Raw genomic sequence first — 19,420 nt, forward strand, 5'->3', positions numbered from 1 at the left:
AATCTTTTGGCTTTTAAGGATGTTAAAAAAACTGAATTTATCAATAAATATAAACTCTCTATTATTAAGTTTATTAGGATTTGATATACCGCTTATCAAGATTATCTAAGCGGTTTTTACAATCAGGTACTCAAGCATTTTCCCTATCTGTCCCGGTGGGCTCACAATCTATCTAACGTACCTGGGGCTATGGAGGACTGAGTGACTTGCCCAGGGTCACAAGGAGCAGCGCGGGGTTTGAACCCACAACCCCAGGGTGCTGAGGCTGTAGATCCAACCACTGCGCCACACACTCCTCTCAACCACTGCGCCACACACTCCTCTTTCTTCCCAAGCTTTACGTCACAATTTTCCAATAAATCAATGTCCACCTACCCATAGAGGATGTTTGCCCTCTGTATTTCATCAATAAAACAAATCTGTCACAAGAGCTACATCTGTGTGTCTGTTTTATTTGTAGGTTTTACCTGTTCATCTTTTTGTTGCCACTCTTGCCAGTTTTCTTCCTGAGAATCTTTGGGCACTGTTTTATGTAAAGTTTGTTCCTGTTGAACTCCACTTCCTTGGGCTGATTTCTGAGGAATCTTTTTAAAAGCAAGATTTCTGAGCTGCAATGGAAGAGCACAAAAAGGGCAATATAGCAATAACTTGGGTATCTCAGCTATAATGTCAGAGGTTGTGCACACTTGGATATTTTGTTAGAGATGCTTTTGCAATGGTTGAGCCTAACTGCCTTTCCAAAGAATGCAACAGTAATACCAGAATTTTAATGGCTCATGATTATTTACTCTCTCTTAAAGTAGGCCATTCTGTTCCTCATGGGATACTTAATAGAGCTTATTTTTTTCAGAATATATTCTTAATATGTGGGAAGAAGAATGGAGCACTGGATGATTAAGGACATTATTTAGGAACCTATCCACAACAGCAGCATTTACACATTTATATTGCATACATATCCAAATACCAATTCCAAAAAACTACTATGAGAGTAAATCAAAAAGTAAAGGCAAAATACATGTGAGAACTTGAACATATCTCTTTTCCACATAGTTTCCATGCAAGATGACGTATTTGTTGTATATATCATTCAACTAGCTTCTGCATTTCCGCAGAGAAGTTTTTTGGCTGCTCCCAAAGACAGATGAGCACCTCTTCCTTTACTTCCATCATGCTTTGGCTTTTGCCCAACAGGTCACAATGATGCACCCATGTCTCGTCACCAGTGACAATTCTCTCCACAATACTCAAATCTTCTTCATATTTTCTCAAGAACTGGGTTGCAACCTCCACACACTGTTGCTTTTGCAGATCGGTAAGTTGTTTGGGAACCAATCATGTACAGATATTCCTGTATCCCAAGTCAATCATGTATTATGGCAAATGCAGATCCATAGCCAATATCCAAATTTCCAGCCAAATGAGACACCATTATCTGTCGATCTTCTCTAATCAAGGCATTCTCCCTGTTAATGTGCTCTGTGTGCACATGCCAATGGGCGACCAGTACAACCTTTGTCAGCTACACATTTTCTTCCTGCTTTAAACCTTTTTACCCACTCATAAACCTTTCATTGATTCATGGTGCTATGTCCATACTGATTGATGGTGAAGATCTGAGTATTCTGGAGAGAATTGTCAATGGTGACAAGACATGGGTATTTATTTGTTATTATTGCTTTTGTATTTATATTTTATATAAATAAACCACACCATTTTAACTCTTGGAAGTCCAGGAATTGGTTCCATATAGTTTGCTTGTGAATTTCCACAGGTTTTATTCTCTCTTCCCAAAGAAAGCACACTACTGCATGTTGTTCTTTGATGGTACAATCTTGCAATAGAGCATCCATGTTTCTGACTTCATGACTACCACACCACTAAAGGCCAAGCGCTACACTGTGCATGGACAAACTAACCAACAGACAACATATGAGTACATATGCTGCATTTCATTAGCTCTGATCTGGTTATCGTGTAATTTAACAATTGTCTAATTTTTGATTCCCCCTCCTATTTACATGTGAAGACCCATACAACATAGATACTTTAGTGGGCATGGTTTAGTAGAGATAAAATTTAATACATCTGCATGGGGGGGGAAAAAATTCCATTTTAGGTATACATCGTTTCAGCCAGTGCTTTTACACAAGGGATTAAGAGAAACCATTATTAAGATGGACTTGGGAAAATCCACTGCTTATTTCTAGGATAAGCAGCTTAAAATCTTTAGGGATCTGCCAAGTACTTGTGACTGACTGGCCACTGTTGGAAGAAAGTGGTGCAAGAACCCAGGTAAGTCTCTGAAGCCTTCCAGAAACTTCTTCAGCACTGGACATCCTGTACTCGTGCATATGATTTTTGTTACCAACATGCATCACCTTGCACTTATCCACGTTGAACCTCATTTGCCATTTCATGGCCCATTCCTCAAGTGTGTTTATGTCTTGTTGTAGGTCTTCGCAATCTTTCTGTGTCCTCACTACTCTGAATAACTTTGTATCATCCGCAGATTTAATCACCTCATTCATCGTACCAATTTCCATGTCGTTTATAAATATGTTGAAGAGCACGAGCCCAAGCACCAAACCCTGCGGCACTCCACTCATGACGCTTTTCCAGTCCGAGTATTGTCCATTTACCCCCCTCTGTTTCCTATCAGCCAACCAGTTTTTAATCCATGCGAGTATATCACCCTCGATGCCACGGCTTGCAATTTTTCGAAGTAGACGTTCATGCGGGACCTTGTTGAATGCCTTCTGAAAATCTAGATATGATGTCGACCAGGTCACCCTTGTCTATCTACCTGTTTACTCCCTCGAAGAAGTGCAGTAAGTTTGTCAAGCAAGATTTTCCTTTGATGAAGCCGTGCTGGCTGGTCCTCATCAGATTGTGTCCGTCAAGGTGATCAATGATGCGGCCACCGAAGTCAGATTCCTGGGTCTCCCCTAGTAACATTCGCCACTTTCCAGTCTTCCGAAATCTTTCCCAATTTGATCGGCAGATTGGCTATTAGTTGAAGCAGTTCAGCTATAATCCCTTTCAGTTCCTCGATTACCCTTGGGTGGATGCTGTCTGGGCCCGGGGATTTATCGTTTTTAAGCCTATCAATCTGCCTGCATACCTCTTCTAGGCTGACCTTCGACCCTGTCAGTTTCCTGTCTTCATTTCCTGTGTATAGCCTGTTGGCTTCTGGAATATTCTTCGGTAAATACAGACGCAAAAACTGTGTTGTTTGTCGGCAATGGCTTTGTCCTCCTTTAGTACTCCCTTTATTCCATGGTCATCTAACGATCCCACTGCTTCCTTCGCGGGTCGTTTCCCCTTAATATATCGAAAGAACGGCTAAAAAATTTTTCCCTCCTTGGCTATTTTTTCCTCAGTCTCTTTTGGCCCCTCTTACCACCTTATGGCACTTTTTTGATGTCGTTTGTGCTTTTTCCAGCTTTCTTCCGTTTTTGTCCTTTTCCATTCCTTAAACGAAGTCTTCTTGTCTCTGATCGCTTCCTTCACTGCTACAATGAGGCACGCCGGTTCCTTGTTCTTTTGCATCTCGGTGACTGTGTCCTTAAAAAGGGACCATGCTTGCTTTAGCGTATTTACAGTGCTTATCCTCTTCCAAATCTTCTTCCTCACCATGACTCTCATCTCTTCATGGTTCCCTTTTCGGACATTCAGTGCCATGGAAGTCGTTCTGGATCGATTTTTTGTTCCTGTGTCCAGGTTGAAGTGGATCATATTGTGATCACTGTTTCCCAGCATCCCTTCTACTTCTATACCCTGTGCCGGTCCTCGTAGTCCATTTAGAATTAAGTCCAGAATTGCATTTCCTCTCATATTTTCCTTGACAAGTTGTTCCAGGAAGCAATCGCCAAGAGCAGTGTTCTTCAACCACCGGTCCATGGATCAGGGCCGGTCCACAGAAATTTCCTACCGATCCACAGGGCCAGCATGTGCATCAGGCCCAAAACAGTGTTCTTCACCCGTTGGTCCATGGTGCGATCGATGCGGCGTTTCTTTGAGCCTGCTCCCTCTTCCTAACTGATTCAGTGCTCAAAGCCACAGGCAGTGGCTCCTACGGGCATCCTGCGCTTGAACCGAAAGCCTTCTCTCTGACATTGCAACGTCAGAGGGAAGTCTTCCAGATGAGGCACGGGACATGCAAGGTGCAATTAGTACTATGATCAAATATATTTTATTGAGCTCAGCAAAAACACCAAACAGAGAAACAAAACTAAGTACAGACAAGCTCAACTTTTTGGATTACAGAACCCAGTCCCCTCACATCTCCTCCCCCTCGAGCAACCCCACCCCACCCTCAAACAAACCCCCCCAAAGCACCCCCCGGGTCCTCCTTCCAAGTTCAACATTAGCGAAGAGAAAACACAAAAGGAAACAGGCATACCAATTGCAATATAATGGGACAGAAAACAGAGATTCAACAGTTAAGCAAACAGCTGCGAGCCAAAGGAGTCATGGTAGTCCAAAATGGTTCCCAAGTGCATTGAAAGTTGCGGCCTGGGAGAGATGAAAAGTATGTCACATCTCTCCTTTCCCACATCAAGAGAGTAATCATCCGACAGCGCCAAAGGGAGTAATCCGGAGTGTCATCCTCAAGCCATTTCAACAAGATACATTTCAGGGCAACGAGGACAGTCCACTTAAGGAAAGCCCCCCTTGTACGAGGGTAATAATGGGGAACAGCTCCAAATAAGAACAAAGGGGAGCGTTGAATTGTAATGTTCCAAACGCGCTCCACAAAAACAAAAATGGCATTCCAAAAATCTTGAACATTAGGGCAAGTCCAGAACATATGTCCCAAGCCCGCTTCTGGAGCTTGGCATCAAAGACAGGCAGCGGTCTCACGAAGTCCAGATAGATAAGTCCTCTTAGGAGAAATGTACAAACAGAAGACCAACTTATAGTGTTGCTCCCAAAAGGTGGTATATGCAATTAGTACTATTATGGGAGCAGTGTCTGGGGTGGAGATTGGGTAGAGATGGGCGGGGTCTGGCCCACAACTTAGCCCAGTGTTCTTCAACTGCTGGTCCACGGACTGATGCCGGTCCACAGAATAATTCTTTTATTTCTGCCGGTCCATAGGTGTAAAAAGGTTGAAAAACATTGGCCTAGAGCACAGGTGTCGAAGTCGGTCCTCGAGGGCCGCAATCCAGTCGGGTTTTCAGAATTTCCCCAATGAATATGCATTGAAAGCAGTGCATGCACATAGATCTCATGCATATTCATTGGGGAAATCTTGAAAACCCGACTGGATTGCGGCCCTCGAGGATCGACTTTGACACCCCTGGCCTAGAGCATCCAGGAACTTGGTCTCCCAACTGCAGCTGGAGTTACCTAACATTCTTAGTCTTGTTAACTCTCTCTTTTTTAATAATTCATAGCATAGTTTGCTTATTTGGCCATCACCGCACGTTGGGCAGCAGGTTTCATCATATTGTTCACAATGACACACAGATCTTTTTCTTGGGCGTTAACCCCCCCAAAGTGGGCCCTAGCATCTGGTAACTATGATTTGGGTTATTCTTCCCAATGTACATCACTTTGCATTTGTCCACATTAAATTTCATCTGACATTTGGACACCCAAGCCCGGATTTTATAAATAGAATCCCTATTGTAGGCGGCCATCTGCTGACTAACCAGCCAATTGGGACGCTCGTTTTCTAAGAAATAAACTCCCGAGACAGGCTACCTACATTGGAGGTGCCTCAGGGAGCCTAGGGAGACATGCAAGCCCACCTAAGGTTAGGTGTGGGCACAGTCCGTAAGTAGCCTTAGGCAGACCTAGGCGACCATACGCGTCTCCGTAGGCCCGCAGTAGACGCATACAATGTAGGCCAGCAAAATGCTGGCCTACATTGTAAGCAGATGTGGCCAGGGATCTCCCTGCCACGGTAAGTTTAGCGGCTGCCTATTCCCCCACCCCCAAAAATCACGCGGCATGAGAGATACTCAGTCCCTCCTGCCAGAACTCTCCCACTCCTACCGAACATAGTGGGCATCCCCCCCTACCTTAGATCATTGGCCGGCTGGAGGCATCCTTCCTGCCTCCAGCGGCTGGCCCACCTTATCAAGAATGACGGGCCTGCCCCTTCCCAGTGCATCATGGGATGGGCCTTAGGCACTTGGGCCAACCAGAATCTTAGGCCCAATTCGCAGTGCATTCTGTGATGCACTGGGAGTGGCCTAAGATTCCAATTGGCCAGATCCATTAGGCCACCTCCCCTGCTATAGGAAGCCTTGTTGGCATAATACTCTCAGAAACTAAGCAAAAACTTTATCTCCGTCTGGTCTCCATATCTATGCAATTTTTCTCCATAGTCAGATTCTGAATAAACTGTAGAAGCCAACTTCACCTTTGTTACCCGCAGGTGGCCTGAAGGGTTGATGGGAGGGAGTGAGGTTTCAGGAGGGTTTCATTTTGCTTATCTGAACTGAGGTCATAAGAAATAAGAGGGTTCCGTTCATAATTTATCAGCTTTTGCTGGCTACTGTTAGCCTATTGATATCATTTTAATTTTATGTTGTAATAATGGTTTTGCTTGTTGTGTATCACTCCTTTTTCTCGAATGAAGTTTTGCAAAAAAAAAAAAAAAGGCTATAATTTCCATTAGTGCATGGCCATTATTGCATAAATCTTCCCATTAGCACATAAGCCTTCAACTACACTAATTTTGTAGGCAATTAGGGGTTGGGTGCTAACTACTTGCTAATCGGTTAGCATGTGATGTAGCTACATTTAACCGACTAGTGCTGGGAATTCCTACTCTCCATCTCCAGCGCTAAAAAACTAAATTGGAAAATAAACCCACCTAAATTATTTCTTACGTGTGTGGGAATACTACTGCAGGACGCTTGAGCACACCCCACAGTATTGGATTTTAATCTGTGGTAAACATGCATTAGTGCTTACCACAGCTTTGTAAAAAGGACCCCTAACGATGAAGGCAAGAAAACACTGACACAAAAATAATAAAATATCTGACATTTCAGAAATATGAGGAAATCAGACTTCAAAAGCCATAAACTCATTCTATAAAAGTAGCAAATTAAACTGACAAGGCAAAATGTACCTCATTAGCTTCACTTTGTTGCTGTTCCTTCTTTTTTCTTCTCTTTTCTTTCTTTTTCTCATTTGTATTGGGTTTTCCTCCAGCAGCTCCAGCAACCCGAGATTTCCCAGGGCCATGACCTGGTCTGTCCTTCCCATGTTCAGAATCACAGTCACTATCGCTATCCATTTGCAGCAGAGCAAACCGGGAAGCAGTTGTAGGCACTGAACTGATTACAGCAGAGGCCATTATAAAATTCTTATTTTGAAGTTGTGTCTTTAACAGTCAAAATATTTCCTGAAAAAATAATAAAACACATCATTCAATAATAAAGAAATAGGATCATCAGTCTTGAACCTGTGAGTTGTGAAGCTCTGACCGCGAGATCCTTTGTAGACAGCCTCATTTACATATATCTGCTCCACCTTCCTTCACTCTGGGTTGTCCTGTAATTCCTCAGTTCGTATCGAAGCAAATGGTCAGCCCTAGAGAAGAAACATAACAGAGAGGGGTACAGGGACTCTCCCCAAGAAAACAAGTCTGTTTTGCTCATATCACAAACAAACACTCAAATACAAGCAAAATATCACACTCAAATACAAGCAGAATATCAAAAAATAAAGTATAGCCACCAACAGATATTATAGAATTATAGCCCCTTCCCAGAGACTTGGACAGAGCAGGTAACAAAAATTACAGAGAAAAGATCTCAGTGTTTCCAGAGAACAAACTCCGGAAACTACTATGACAAATACAAATCAGTCATAGGTAACAAATCCTCAGTCAGAGAAACCTCCGTTTAAATTCAATATTCATAAACTTAAAAATTTTCAAAGTCTTCAAAATAGTTTAAATAAAATCAAAAACCCGCAATTATCTTAAGTATCCTCTGGTGTAGGCAAGATCACCGCAGCGCAGTGAAAGAGCTCCCGGTGCTAATTTCTTTCAATATAGCTTTACACTGGGAGTAATCTTAGTATTCCCGACAGGCCCTGTTACGCGGTCAAGCTGCATCAGGGGAATTTCTAAGAACAAAAAAATTCACGGACAGTTCCTTATTTAGAACATCAAAATTATTCAAACCTGAAAAACAGTAGTTCAAAAACATTTACCTTTACATAACGATCTCCTTCTTCAAAGATCTTCATCAAGAAAATGGCCACTCGGCATCCGTTTCGGCTTTAAAAAGGAGTGGCTTGACTTATTGACAAGCCAATCACAGCACATGGAAGGGAGCTTAGCCAATTAGTAACCACATTTCCCAAGTTGAAAAAAATGACTTTAATACCCAACCAAGACAATGCTTAGACGGGAAACAATATTCCAATACTAGAAAAAAGTTCTCCATTCTACTCTGGCAATCAAACCAGTCGGGGTACAAGAGTGCAATTTAAAAATCCATTTTTGTTCAAGTTGTATTAACATTAGCTTAAAGTCCCCTCCTTTACTAGATGGAAAAAATCTCTTGATAATCCAACAATGCAGTTCTTCAAATGAATGGTGAAAATCTACACAGTGTTGTACCATAGGTGCTTCTACTCTATTACGTACATGTCAAGCATGATCGATGTTCTATCAATCTGGTTTTAAACGATCGTGATGTCTGTCCTACATATAATAAATTACAGGGACATTGCACCGCATAGATCACTCCACTGGTCTCACAGAAGGAAAAAGATCTTAACATATATTCTTTGTCATCTACTGGATTTATAAATGAAGTACATTCTCTAGTAACAGAACAGATTGAACAATGTCCATACTCTAAATGTCCCACCACCTCATTCTGTGTATTCCACCCAACTTCAGCTATCACAGCGCCTCTACTTGTAGGGCAAATAAGTTCTTGTAAATTCTTTCTCCTCGAGTATGCTATAGTCATCTGCACATCTCTAAAACAAGGATGTATTGACAAACAATTCCAGTACTTTTTCAAAATTTTCTCAAAGAAACGTGCTCGCTGTAAATACCTCAATACACACACTATTTTCTCCAACGCTGGTTCGGGTTCTCTATATTGCAATAATAGATCCCTTTGGTTATGTAGTGCTCTTGTATATGCTTTCTTAATACATGACTCTGGATATCCTCTTTCAAATAGCTTGTCAGCTAAGATGTTTGCTTGAATTTTAAAATCATTCTTCGTGGAACAGAGTCGGCGGTACCGAAGAAATTGAGAATTAGATAAACTATCTTTTAAATGCTGTGGATGGGAACTTGAAAAATCTAAAAATGTGTTCCTATCTGTATCTTTCCAAAAGACAGAAGTCAAAAAATCTTCTCCTTGGATAGCAATTAACACATCTAAGAATGAAATTTGATGGGTATTAGATATCATTTCAAAATGTACAGTGGGTAAACAATTGTTCAAAAAGGATACAAAAGATTGTAAATTAGACATTGAACTTTCCCATAGTAGAAAAATGTCATCGATGTACCTACACCAAAATGATACACACGGGAACCACGCAGAACATGAACAAAAATAGATTTTTAAATTGCACTCTTGTACCCCGACTGGCTTGAATGCCAGAGTAGAATGGAGAACTTTTTTCTAATATTGGAATATTGTTTCTCGTCTAAGCATTATCTTGGTTGGGTATTAAAGTCATTTTTTTCAACTTGGGAAATGTGGTTGCCGATTGGCTAAGCTCCCTTCCATGTGCTGTGATTGGCTTGTCAATAAGTCAAGCCACCCCTTTTTAAAGCCGAGTGGCCATTTTCTTGATGAAGATCTTTGAAGCAGGAGCTCGTTATGTAAAGGTGAATGTTTTTGAACTACTGTTTTTCAGGTTTGAATAATTTTGATGTTCCAAATAAGGAACTGACTGTGAATTTTTTTGTTCTTAGAAATTCCCCTGATGCAGCTTGACCACGAAACAGGGCCTGTCAGGAATACTAAGATTACTCCCAGTGTAAAGCTATATTGAAAGAAATTAGCACCAGGAGCTCTTTCAGTGCGCTGCGGTGATCTTGCCTACACCAGGGGATACTTAAGATAAGTGCGGGTTTTTGATTCTATTTAAACTATTTTGAAGACTTTGAAAATTTTGAAGTTTATGAATATTGAATTTAAACGGAGTTTTTCTCTGACCGAGGATGTGTTACCTATGACTAATTTATATTTGTCATAGTAGTTTCTGGAGTTTGTTCTCTGGAAACACTGAGTCTTTTCTCCGTAATTTTTGTTACCTGCTCTGTCCAAGTCTCTGGGAAGGGGCTTGCTCATATCACAACATTTAACACAAAATAATCATAAACCATTTATAACATATAACATGGTGGAGCAAACAAGCCACCTACATGTGTGCAAATGGTACTAACAGTCAGAAGTTTGGAGTTGTAGTGAAGAGACTAAGACAGTCGGGATAAGAGTCTATGTGAGACTCATGTGCCTTCCTATGCTGCTGTGAAACCCGGTTACAGGGGGAACAGTCTCTTTAGAGTCTTCCTGTACTAGAGTGAGACTGTACCCATCCTGATAGTTCTTTGATAACCAGAGATATAGTTGCACTAACATCTGTTTGTGATGGCTTCATCTTTCCAAGAACTGGTCCCTGTAGTATGCTACAATCAATATGACCCTTTCAGAAATGAGAAGGCACTGGCTCCCAGCCCAGGAGAGGAAGCACCATATTGTAGAAGCCTCTCCTTATACTTGGTGAGCAGGCTTTCCTTCTATAGTTCACTGGGTTAGCGAGATATTTAGCAATATTCCCGCCGTGGGTAATTCTATGAGACTTGGTGATATTCAGTACACTTCTCCCGCCATATTCAAGGTTTCAGCAATCGCGGTTTCAATTATTCACGGTTTTTAGCTTGCTGGCTCTTCCCCCCAAATTACATCAGCTTGCATAGAGAAATCGCTGATTCCAAGCGTTTACAGAGAAAATCGCTGATTTCCAGCATTTTCTTCACCATGTTTTGCCTCTCCTTCAGGAACAGGCCAGGTCTCCCACCACGTTATTCGTGGTTTCACCATAGTCATGATGGTTTTAATAGAAAACAGTGACTAACATGAAAAAGTTATTTGCAGTTTTTCTGTATGTGCGGTTCTGTTAATCCCCTATCATAGTGAATACAGAGGGAGAAGTGTAATAAATCCTAGCTGTGTATTCCTTTTTCTTAGTAACCTAGTTTCTCATGCATAGTCTGTCTCATCTGAATTCTTATTTGTACATATTTGTTCAGTGTTATGGTGTTCACCTATGAATATTTAAATATGCATGCATGTAACTAAGCTGTGCACGTCCCTGTATTCCTGAACAATTATTTTCCGTTGGGATAAACACATAATAAAGACAATTGCTTTCTATTGGCGGTGTTATCAGTGTTTACAAGCGAACAGATAAACCAAAAAGTTTCCCTGGGACCTAACATTTGTTGCAGTGTACCCCCTAGACATAAGCATTTACTATCAGTAATTTATAGCACTGACAAATACTCTTACAGGTCTGTAGATTGTGACAGTTGTGATACTATATTATTGTATTGACATTATGTATGTTATCATTGCAATCTACTACTACTACTTATTTATATAGCGCTGTACATTTTGACATTTATAAAGAAAATTTCCTAAGTGTTAATTGGCATATATTAAAAAAATTGCCTAAGATCGGAAGAGCTTACAATCTAACTTGGTCAGACAGACATGACATATAGGGTTGGGGATGCAGAACCCAAGGTGAGAGGAGTTAGGAGTCGAAAGCACTCTCAAAGAGGTGGTCTTTTAACTGGGCCTTGAACGCTGCCAGAGATGGAGCTGCTGTAGGGACTCAGGCAGCTTGTTACAAGCATACAGTGCAGAAAGGCAGAAGGTTTTTAAGCAGAATATACATTTTTTAAATAAATAAGAGGGGATGGAGAAATGCAGTCAGCACCCGATCCCGTTGAAAACCCGCCATGGGCCACTCAGATACGCTCAAGCTCTCTGTGGACAAAACCAGATGCGAGCCTTGCTCTCAAGGTAATAGTCCCTGAGCTCCTAGACTGTTAGTGCTGGCTAGCCAAAGAGGTGCCCTGCAAAGCAGGCTGCCTCTCTTGGCTACAGCTTTCCACCTTCAGAGTCTGTGTCCTCTCAGAGTCAGAGATGTCCCGTGACCAGGATTCCTCTGCAGCACCAAAAAGCCTCACAATCAGATAAAAACCTGAAATTAAAGGGAAAAAAAACATGAGCAGAACAGACAAGCACCTACCATCTCACATGTAGAGAAAAAAATGGGAAATTACAGGACAGTCCAGAGTGAGAGGAGGCATAGCAGAAAAATGTAAATGAGGTTCTCAGTCCATAGGTTTAAATCCGTTATTCCTACTGCACTAAAAAGGCAGAATATAAAACACAACACAATACAGTACCATAAGGACCAGGATTAAGCATTCCTCAATTTACTTAAAAAAAAATCACTGGATTTCACAGTAGGGACAGTTGTCATAACACAAGAACATCAGTGAATCATAAGTAGAACAAATGAGCTATAGCTGGAAATCAGCTAGAACCACACAAATTAAATGTGCATTAAGTATGTAACTCAGGCAGTGTGTGTTCCATGATCAAAAAAACAGGTGTCGTTTCAACTTCTCCTGCAAAGTCAACTTTGCTCTTTCTTCAAAACTGTCATAAATACAGCAGAATTGTACAGTTAGTAGAGACAATCTTGAAACGTCAGATACCGTAATCTACTTGTAATCTAGACATGAGAGTAGATCATTAACCCGACTAGAAGCAGCACTTTCAAGCTCTCTGGCTAGGAGGAAAAATCTTTAAATAACTGTGATATATACACGGACAAATGTATCGCGCTTTTCCTATAGGAACTGAAGTCTTCATACTTATTCACTAATATGATTTTCCAACGTTTATGAAACAGCAAATGCCCTGAAGAAAAAGGTAACAGCAAAACAACAAGAAAAAAGTTTAGCGATGTTACACCGATATACTAAAAGATTTAGGGGATTTTGGAGATAGCAAAACTAAACGAATTTGAAACTACCTTAGAAAACTTAACCATCATTCTTTTCTTTTCAGTAATTTTATAACTCTTTTTAGCACACGTTTTAAAGCTAAGTTTGAAACTTCAGCAACCTGCTGCAATGTCACTCACCACCGCAGACGAGACCAGGCTGATCACTCTGTACAGCTCAACGGTAAGAGCAACAGGTCACAATACAACCTGAAGATACTTCTTTTTATATTTTTTTTTAAGGAACAACCCCCCTCCCCTTTTTTTTTTTTGTACCATACCAGGCTGTTTTATTTCTGTTATAGGAGAGTGGAGTGGGGGTGAGTCAGGTCCGGAAAATGGTTAAGCATCAACGGAATGGGGACGGGAGGGTATGTGTCAGAGAAGGCTAAGGGGCTCTCGCTCTTTCCTAGGCCGAACTGGCCCACAAGAGAGATAACTTGACCGTTTAAACAGCTGCGTCTCAGAGACTCCAAAGCTAACAGGAAGGAGCGTAGTGTCAGAGAGAAAGTGCCCCCTCACTGTACCGAGCCCAGAGCCGCACGTAAATACAAGTGCGCGCGCGCGGCAGCTGCGCAACCTTTTGCCCCAGCTGAGACCGGAGTCCCGCTACTCACCGGCAGCGTCGGCGACGGGCTTTCTTCAACTGTACAGAGGAGGGCGGAGACGAGGGTTGAGACTACGCTCCGCCTTCAATGCGCGCGCACTTCCCAAACCTCGACTGAGGGGAAGTTAGTTTGCGTCTTTTGCAGGGGGAAAGCGCGCGTGCTGTGCTACGGGCGCCGGGGAGGGTAGAACTTGCTGGGAGTGCGTTTGCGAAAAAATGGACGGAAATAATACTTTTATCTGAATGCAGCAGCCAGCTGGTACTAGCCGCTGATGTGGAGGACTGCTTAGAGTAGTCGTCGTCATTAACTTTTAAGCTAGGACTGTGGAAATAAACACTAGCTTGTGCTTAATTTAACAATTGTTTATTACAGTAAAACCTTGGATTGCAAGTAACTTGGTATGCAAGTGTTTTGCAAGACAAGCAAAACATTTTATTAAATTTTAACTTGATAAACAAGCAATTTCTTGCAATACAAGTACATATAGTAAACACACATCATATCATCACAACTGAGCCGATGGTTCTTTTCTCTGACACGCAGCAGTGTAGTGACTATTCTAAACAAGCAAGGTCTTACAATATTTTGTATTAGTTTTTGGGTTGTTGAACGAACCGTCTGATTTTCCATTATTTCTTATGGGGAAATTCACTTTTATATACGAGTGTTTTGGATTACAAGCATGGTTTGCAATGAATTATGCTCACAAACCAAGGTTTTACTGTATATCAATATATGAGGACATACAAGTCCAAAATGTAGACAAGATATGTTCTAATTTCTGGGCAAAGGCCTACCCCTTATAGAGGGGATTTTGGCATCTTAAACATAAAGGGATCACATGACTACTTAAAAATAGATTACTTATTACAGGTGCATAGGTTAGTTTACTCTTCCATGATACTCTCCTGCTCCCTTTTGCAGGGCAGGATTAATTTGTCGAGGGTCCCTAGGCACACAAATACACTGCCATAAAATCTTTGAGAACTGACCCTTCCATAGTTATTAGAAGAGCGGACAAGGGAGGAACAGTGGTTCTTCAAAATGTGGCTGATTATGAAGAAGAGATTAATAATCGGTTGGCTGACACCTCTGTTTATGTTTTCTCGGAGTATGATCCTTTTGATGATATTTTTCAAGAAATCTTGTCCTTAGCTAATGTGGGGAAAATTGGGATTTTTAACCGAGCTTAATATCAATATTTATGTTATAGCAAATTTAAGGTTCCTGTATTTTATACATTGCCAAAAGTTCATAAACAGCTTCTTAAACCTCGTGGATACCCAATTGTTTCAGCCAGAGATTCATTGTTAGAAAGAAGTTGCATGTTTATTGATCAATTTTTGTAGCCTCTTATTCCCCAAGTTCATTCGTTTATCAAGGACACTATTCAGATGCTCCATATTTTGGAATCCGTGAGGTTAACTGGTCCGTGTCTCACCTTTAAAGCTAATTACATCAAGGATCACGTGAAGCACTGAGCGGAGGCAGACACGCGCTGCCTGGGGTCCCGAGTCCCGAATCGCACTGTTGCCAGCCGCCAAAGAAACGCCGGAGGTCAGCGCTTTGAAACGCACAGAGTACCGCTGTATGGACAGATTTCTGTCCTCGCCCGCGCCGCAGATGTCCACCCACCTGCAAAAAAAGGACCGGGATCAAGCACAGAACGGCGGAGACAAAATGGCGCCGAGCTCCCTCACCCCGGCAATACAACAAATAGCGCCGGAGGCGCTAGCTGCACTCACCCAGGCGGTAACCGCGGCTATGCAGCCTAGCACTGACAAACTTTCAGAACAACTTTTAAAACTGGAAAACCTGCTCACAGAGACAACTAGCAGAACTACTGCTTTGGAGACCAGAGTTTCAGGCATAGATGATATACAGAGAACCCAGGCCACTACACTACAGGACCTACAGACCCTGACCCAAAAGCAGGCGGAGAGACTGGAGGACCTGGAAAATAGATCACGTAGGTCCAATTTACGCTTTTTGGGTATTCCAGAAACGGTGGCGGGTCCGAAGCTGCTACAAACCCTAGAAGTATGGCTGACAAATACCTTTTCATTGCAAGAGAGCTTGGGACCTATCCGCCTAGAACGGGCGCACCGCATGGGCAGGGAACAGGCCCGGGAGGCGAGACCTAGAATGGTCATAGCCAAGCTCTTAAATTATAATCACAAAGCGGAAATTCTGCGTAAATATAAAAAAACTCCCTTTGGGTTAATTTGGCCAGAGGGAAAGACAAATGCTTGTATCTTGGCATAATTTACAGACCCCCAAGACAACAGGATGACCTGGATATGGAAATAATCGGAGATATAGAAAATATCACCTTGCGTGGGGACACAGTATTGCTAGGTGACTTCAACATGCCTGATGTGGATTGGGTTACACTTACCTCTGCTTCCGGCAGCAGCAGGAGGCTATTAAACACTATGAAGGGAGCAAGACTCAGGCAACTGGTGTTGGAACCAACAAGGGATCAGGCAATACTGGACCTGATACTTACCAATGGAGAAAGTGTCACAGAGGTCTCGGTGGGCGACACATTGGCCTCCAGTGACCACAACATGGTATGGTTCAATCTCAGGAAAGGTTTCACTAAATCTACCACACGAGACCCGGAGCACACGAGTGGTGGCAGGCTTCACATGGGCAGGCGAAGTGGCAGCCGAAGTCGAAGCTGAAGGTTCCTTCGCAGCTTCCATTTTGAACATCGACTCCCACAAAAAACAGCGATGCTCTACACGCCTGCGCTGTAAGAGTGGAACAAGGCCGGCACGATTTCAGGAAATGTTCTGCAGGCAGCGTCGATGCGGGTCCGTCAGCGAAATCGCGCGCTGGCACTTGCTACACTTTTTAAAACCGGTAATCTACCACGAGATCTACCACACTGACCAAGGTCCTTAAATTCAAGGACACAAATTTCAAAGAAATGGGATACTTCGTTCACCAGGCGCTACAAAGCCAAGCAGAAACTGATAATGTGGAAGAAATGTGGTCGACTTTGAAAGCCACCATACAAGAAGCAACAAACCGCTATGTTAAATCAGTAAGTAAATGGCGAAGGAACAATAAGCCACAGTGGTTTACTGCGGAGATCTCAGACCTCATCAAGGAGAAGAAAAAAGCATTCATCTCTTACAAAAAATCAGGGAAGCAGGACTCAAGAGCAGACTACCTGACCAAATCAAAAGCCGTCAAAACAGCAGTCAGAGAGGCTAAATTCCACATGGAAGAGTCTCTGGCAAAGAACATCCAGAAGGGAGATAAATCCTTCTTCAGGTATATCAGTGACAGAAGAAAAAACTCAGGCGAGATTGTAAGTCTTAGGAATCCAGACGGAGACTATGTGGATAAGGATTCGGAAAAAGCCCAACTATTAAATGAATACTTCTGCTCAGTCTTTACCCGAGAAGCGCCGGGGCTTGGCCCTCAGCTACAGACAAGGGTTGACTCAGTTGACCCTTTTAGTAACTTTGAGTTTACGCCCAGCAGTGTCTACGGTGAGCTGTCAAAGCTCAAGGTTAACAAAGCAATGGGGCCAGACAACCTGCACCCCAGGGTGCTTAGGGAACTGAGTGATGTCTTGGCGGAGCCACTGTCCGCGCTTTTCAACCTCTCCCTTAGTACAGGCAGCGTCCCGTTGGACTGGAGGACGGCTAACGTCATTCCACTCCACAAGAAAGGCTCAAAGATGGAGACAGAAAACTACAGACCAGTGAGTCTAACATCGATAGTGAGCAAACTAATGGAAACTCTAATCAAACACCAATTGGATAAAATCCTGGATGAAAAGAATCTACGGGATCCCCGACAACATGGATTTACTAAGGGGAGATCATGCCAATCCAACCTGATCAGCTTCTTTGATTGGGTGACGGAGAAGCTGGATATTGGGGAGTCCCTAGACATCGTGTACCTGGACTTTAGCAAAGCATTCGATAGCGTACCACACCGCAGGTTGCTGGGCAAGATGAGTTCTATAGGATTAGGTGACACATTGACGCAATGGGTTGGGAACTGGCTTGGAGGTAGGCTTCAAAGAGTGGTGGTGAATGGCACCCCCTCCGAAATGACGGAGGTGATCAGTGGAGTGCCACAGGGCTCAGTCTTGGGCCCGATCCTATTCAACATCTTTATAAGGGACTTGGCAGAAGGGCTTCGAGGTAAAATAACATTATTCGCCGATGACGCCAAACTAAGTAATGTAGTGGGCAAATGCACAACAGACGAAGATTCAATGCCCGACAACATGATGCACGACCTACTCCTGCTGGAGCGCTGGTCTAGGACATGGCAACTCAACTTCAATGCCAAAAAATGCAAAATTATGCACCTGGGCAGCCAAAATCCATGCAAGTCTTATACCCTTAATGGCGAGATCCTAGCAAAAACGGTAGCAGAACGAGACTTGGGGGTAATCGTCAGTGAGGACATGAAGTCTGCCAATCAAGTGGAGCAGGCTTCATCCAAGGCAAGACAAATAATGGGTTGCATACGAAGGGGTTTCATTAGCCGTAAGGAGGAAGTCATTATGCCATTGTATAGATCCATGGTGAGGCCCCACCTGGAATACTGTGTGCAATTTTGGAGGCCACATTATCGCAAGGATGTGCTGAGACTGGAGTCGGTGCAGAGAATGGCCACCCGGATGGTCTCGGGACTCAAGGATCTTCCATATGAAGAACGGCTTGACAAATTACAGCTATACTCGCTCGAGGAGCGCAGAGAGAGGGGAGACATGATCGAGACGTTCAAGTATCTTACGGGCCGCATCGAGGCGGAGGAAGATATCTTCTTTTTCAAGGGTCCCACGACAACAAGAGGGCATCCGTGGAAAATCAGGGGCGGGAAACTGAGAGGTGACACCAGGAAATTCTTTTTCACTGAAAGAGTGGTTGATCGCTGGAACAGTCTTCCACTACAGGTGATTGAGGCCAGCAGCGTGCCTGATTTTAAGGCCAAATGGGATAGACACGTGGGATCTATTCACAGAGAAAGGTAGGGGAGGGTCATTAGGGTGGGCAGACTAGATGGGCCGTGGCCCTTATTTGCCGTCTATTTCTATGTTTCTATGACCTTAAAATTTGAAGAGTCGGAGGTCCACATCTTTCAGGATTATTCCGCAGCCCTGACCGAACGCAGGAAGGAATTTTACTCGATTTGTTCTTCACTGGCAGAAAAGAAAATACGCTTCCTTTTTCTATATCCAGCCATTTTGCGAATACAACATCAGGGGCAGTGGCATGTTTTTGATGTAGCTGCGGAGGCAGCCCTCTTTGTGAACACCCGGGTGCTCCCCCAGTCGGACCTTACCTGACTGAGAGAGGGGTTCAGGAATTCACATGCCTCTTTATGACTGCGGACTTGTGAATCTGAAGTACTGGCACCTCTTTGATCCCCCGAGTTGGGGGAAATGAAACTTTCACCAGCATACTTCATATTTGGGACTATGGTTTGAGTTGATATAAATTTACCTGTTCAGTTTTACTGTTTATGTGCTAGTAGACTGTGGATGGGCTATATCCTATCTGTTCTCGTTGTTTTCGGTATGTTCTATGGTATAAGATAATTTTCCTTTTGGGGGGCTCGGGGCCTGGAGTGGCATTAATTTGTGATCTTTCACACCTTTGGGACTGCCTCGGGGCGGACCTTTAGTTGTGACCACAAACCATGCGAAAGGGGGAAAGGCAGGGATGGGAGGGTGGGGAGGGCTGGGGTTGGATGGGATGGAGTCCTTTGCTATTGTGGATGTATGTATGTTTAGGATGTTA

General features: G+C 43.0%; 1 protein-coding gene across 5 annotated transcripts in view; it reads right to left on the reverse strand.

The window, feature by feature from the left end:
* GKAP1 (G kinase anchoring protein 1) overlaps positions 1-13,789 on the reverse strand; it is a 148,998-nt gene extending 135,209 nt beyond the window's left edge. For 2 of the 5 annotated variants that reach the window (XM_033927601.1, XM_033927576.1), the window contains exons 1-3: positions 13,653-13,789; positions 7,094-7,369; positions 468-608 (exon numbers count right to left, since the gene is read on the reverse strand). In XM_033927601.1, the coding sequence (XP_033783492.1) occupies positions 468-608; positions 7,094-7,321 (369 nt within the window). In that variant the 5' untranslated portion in view covers positions 7,322-7,369; positions 13,653-13,789. The other 3 variants (XM_033927592.1, XM_033927586.1, XM_033927596.1) reach the window with 3 other exon arrangements.
* Between the last annotated feature and the right edge of the window lie 5,631 nt (positions 13,790-19,420).

This window comes from Geotrypetes seraphini, chromosome 1 (genome assembly GCF_902459505.1).
Source record: "Geotrypetes seraphini chromosome 1, aGeoSer1.1, whole genome shotgun sequence".
Taxonomy (NCBI): domain Eukaryota; kingdom Metazoa; phylum Chordata; class Amphibia; order Gymnophiona; family Dermophiidae; genus Geotrypetes; species Geotrypetes seraphini.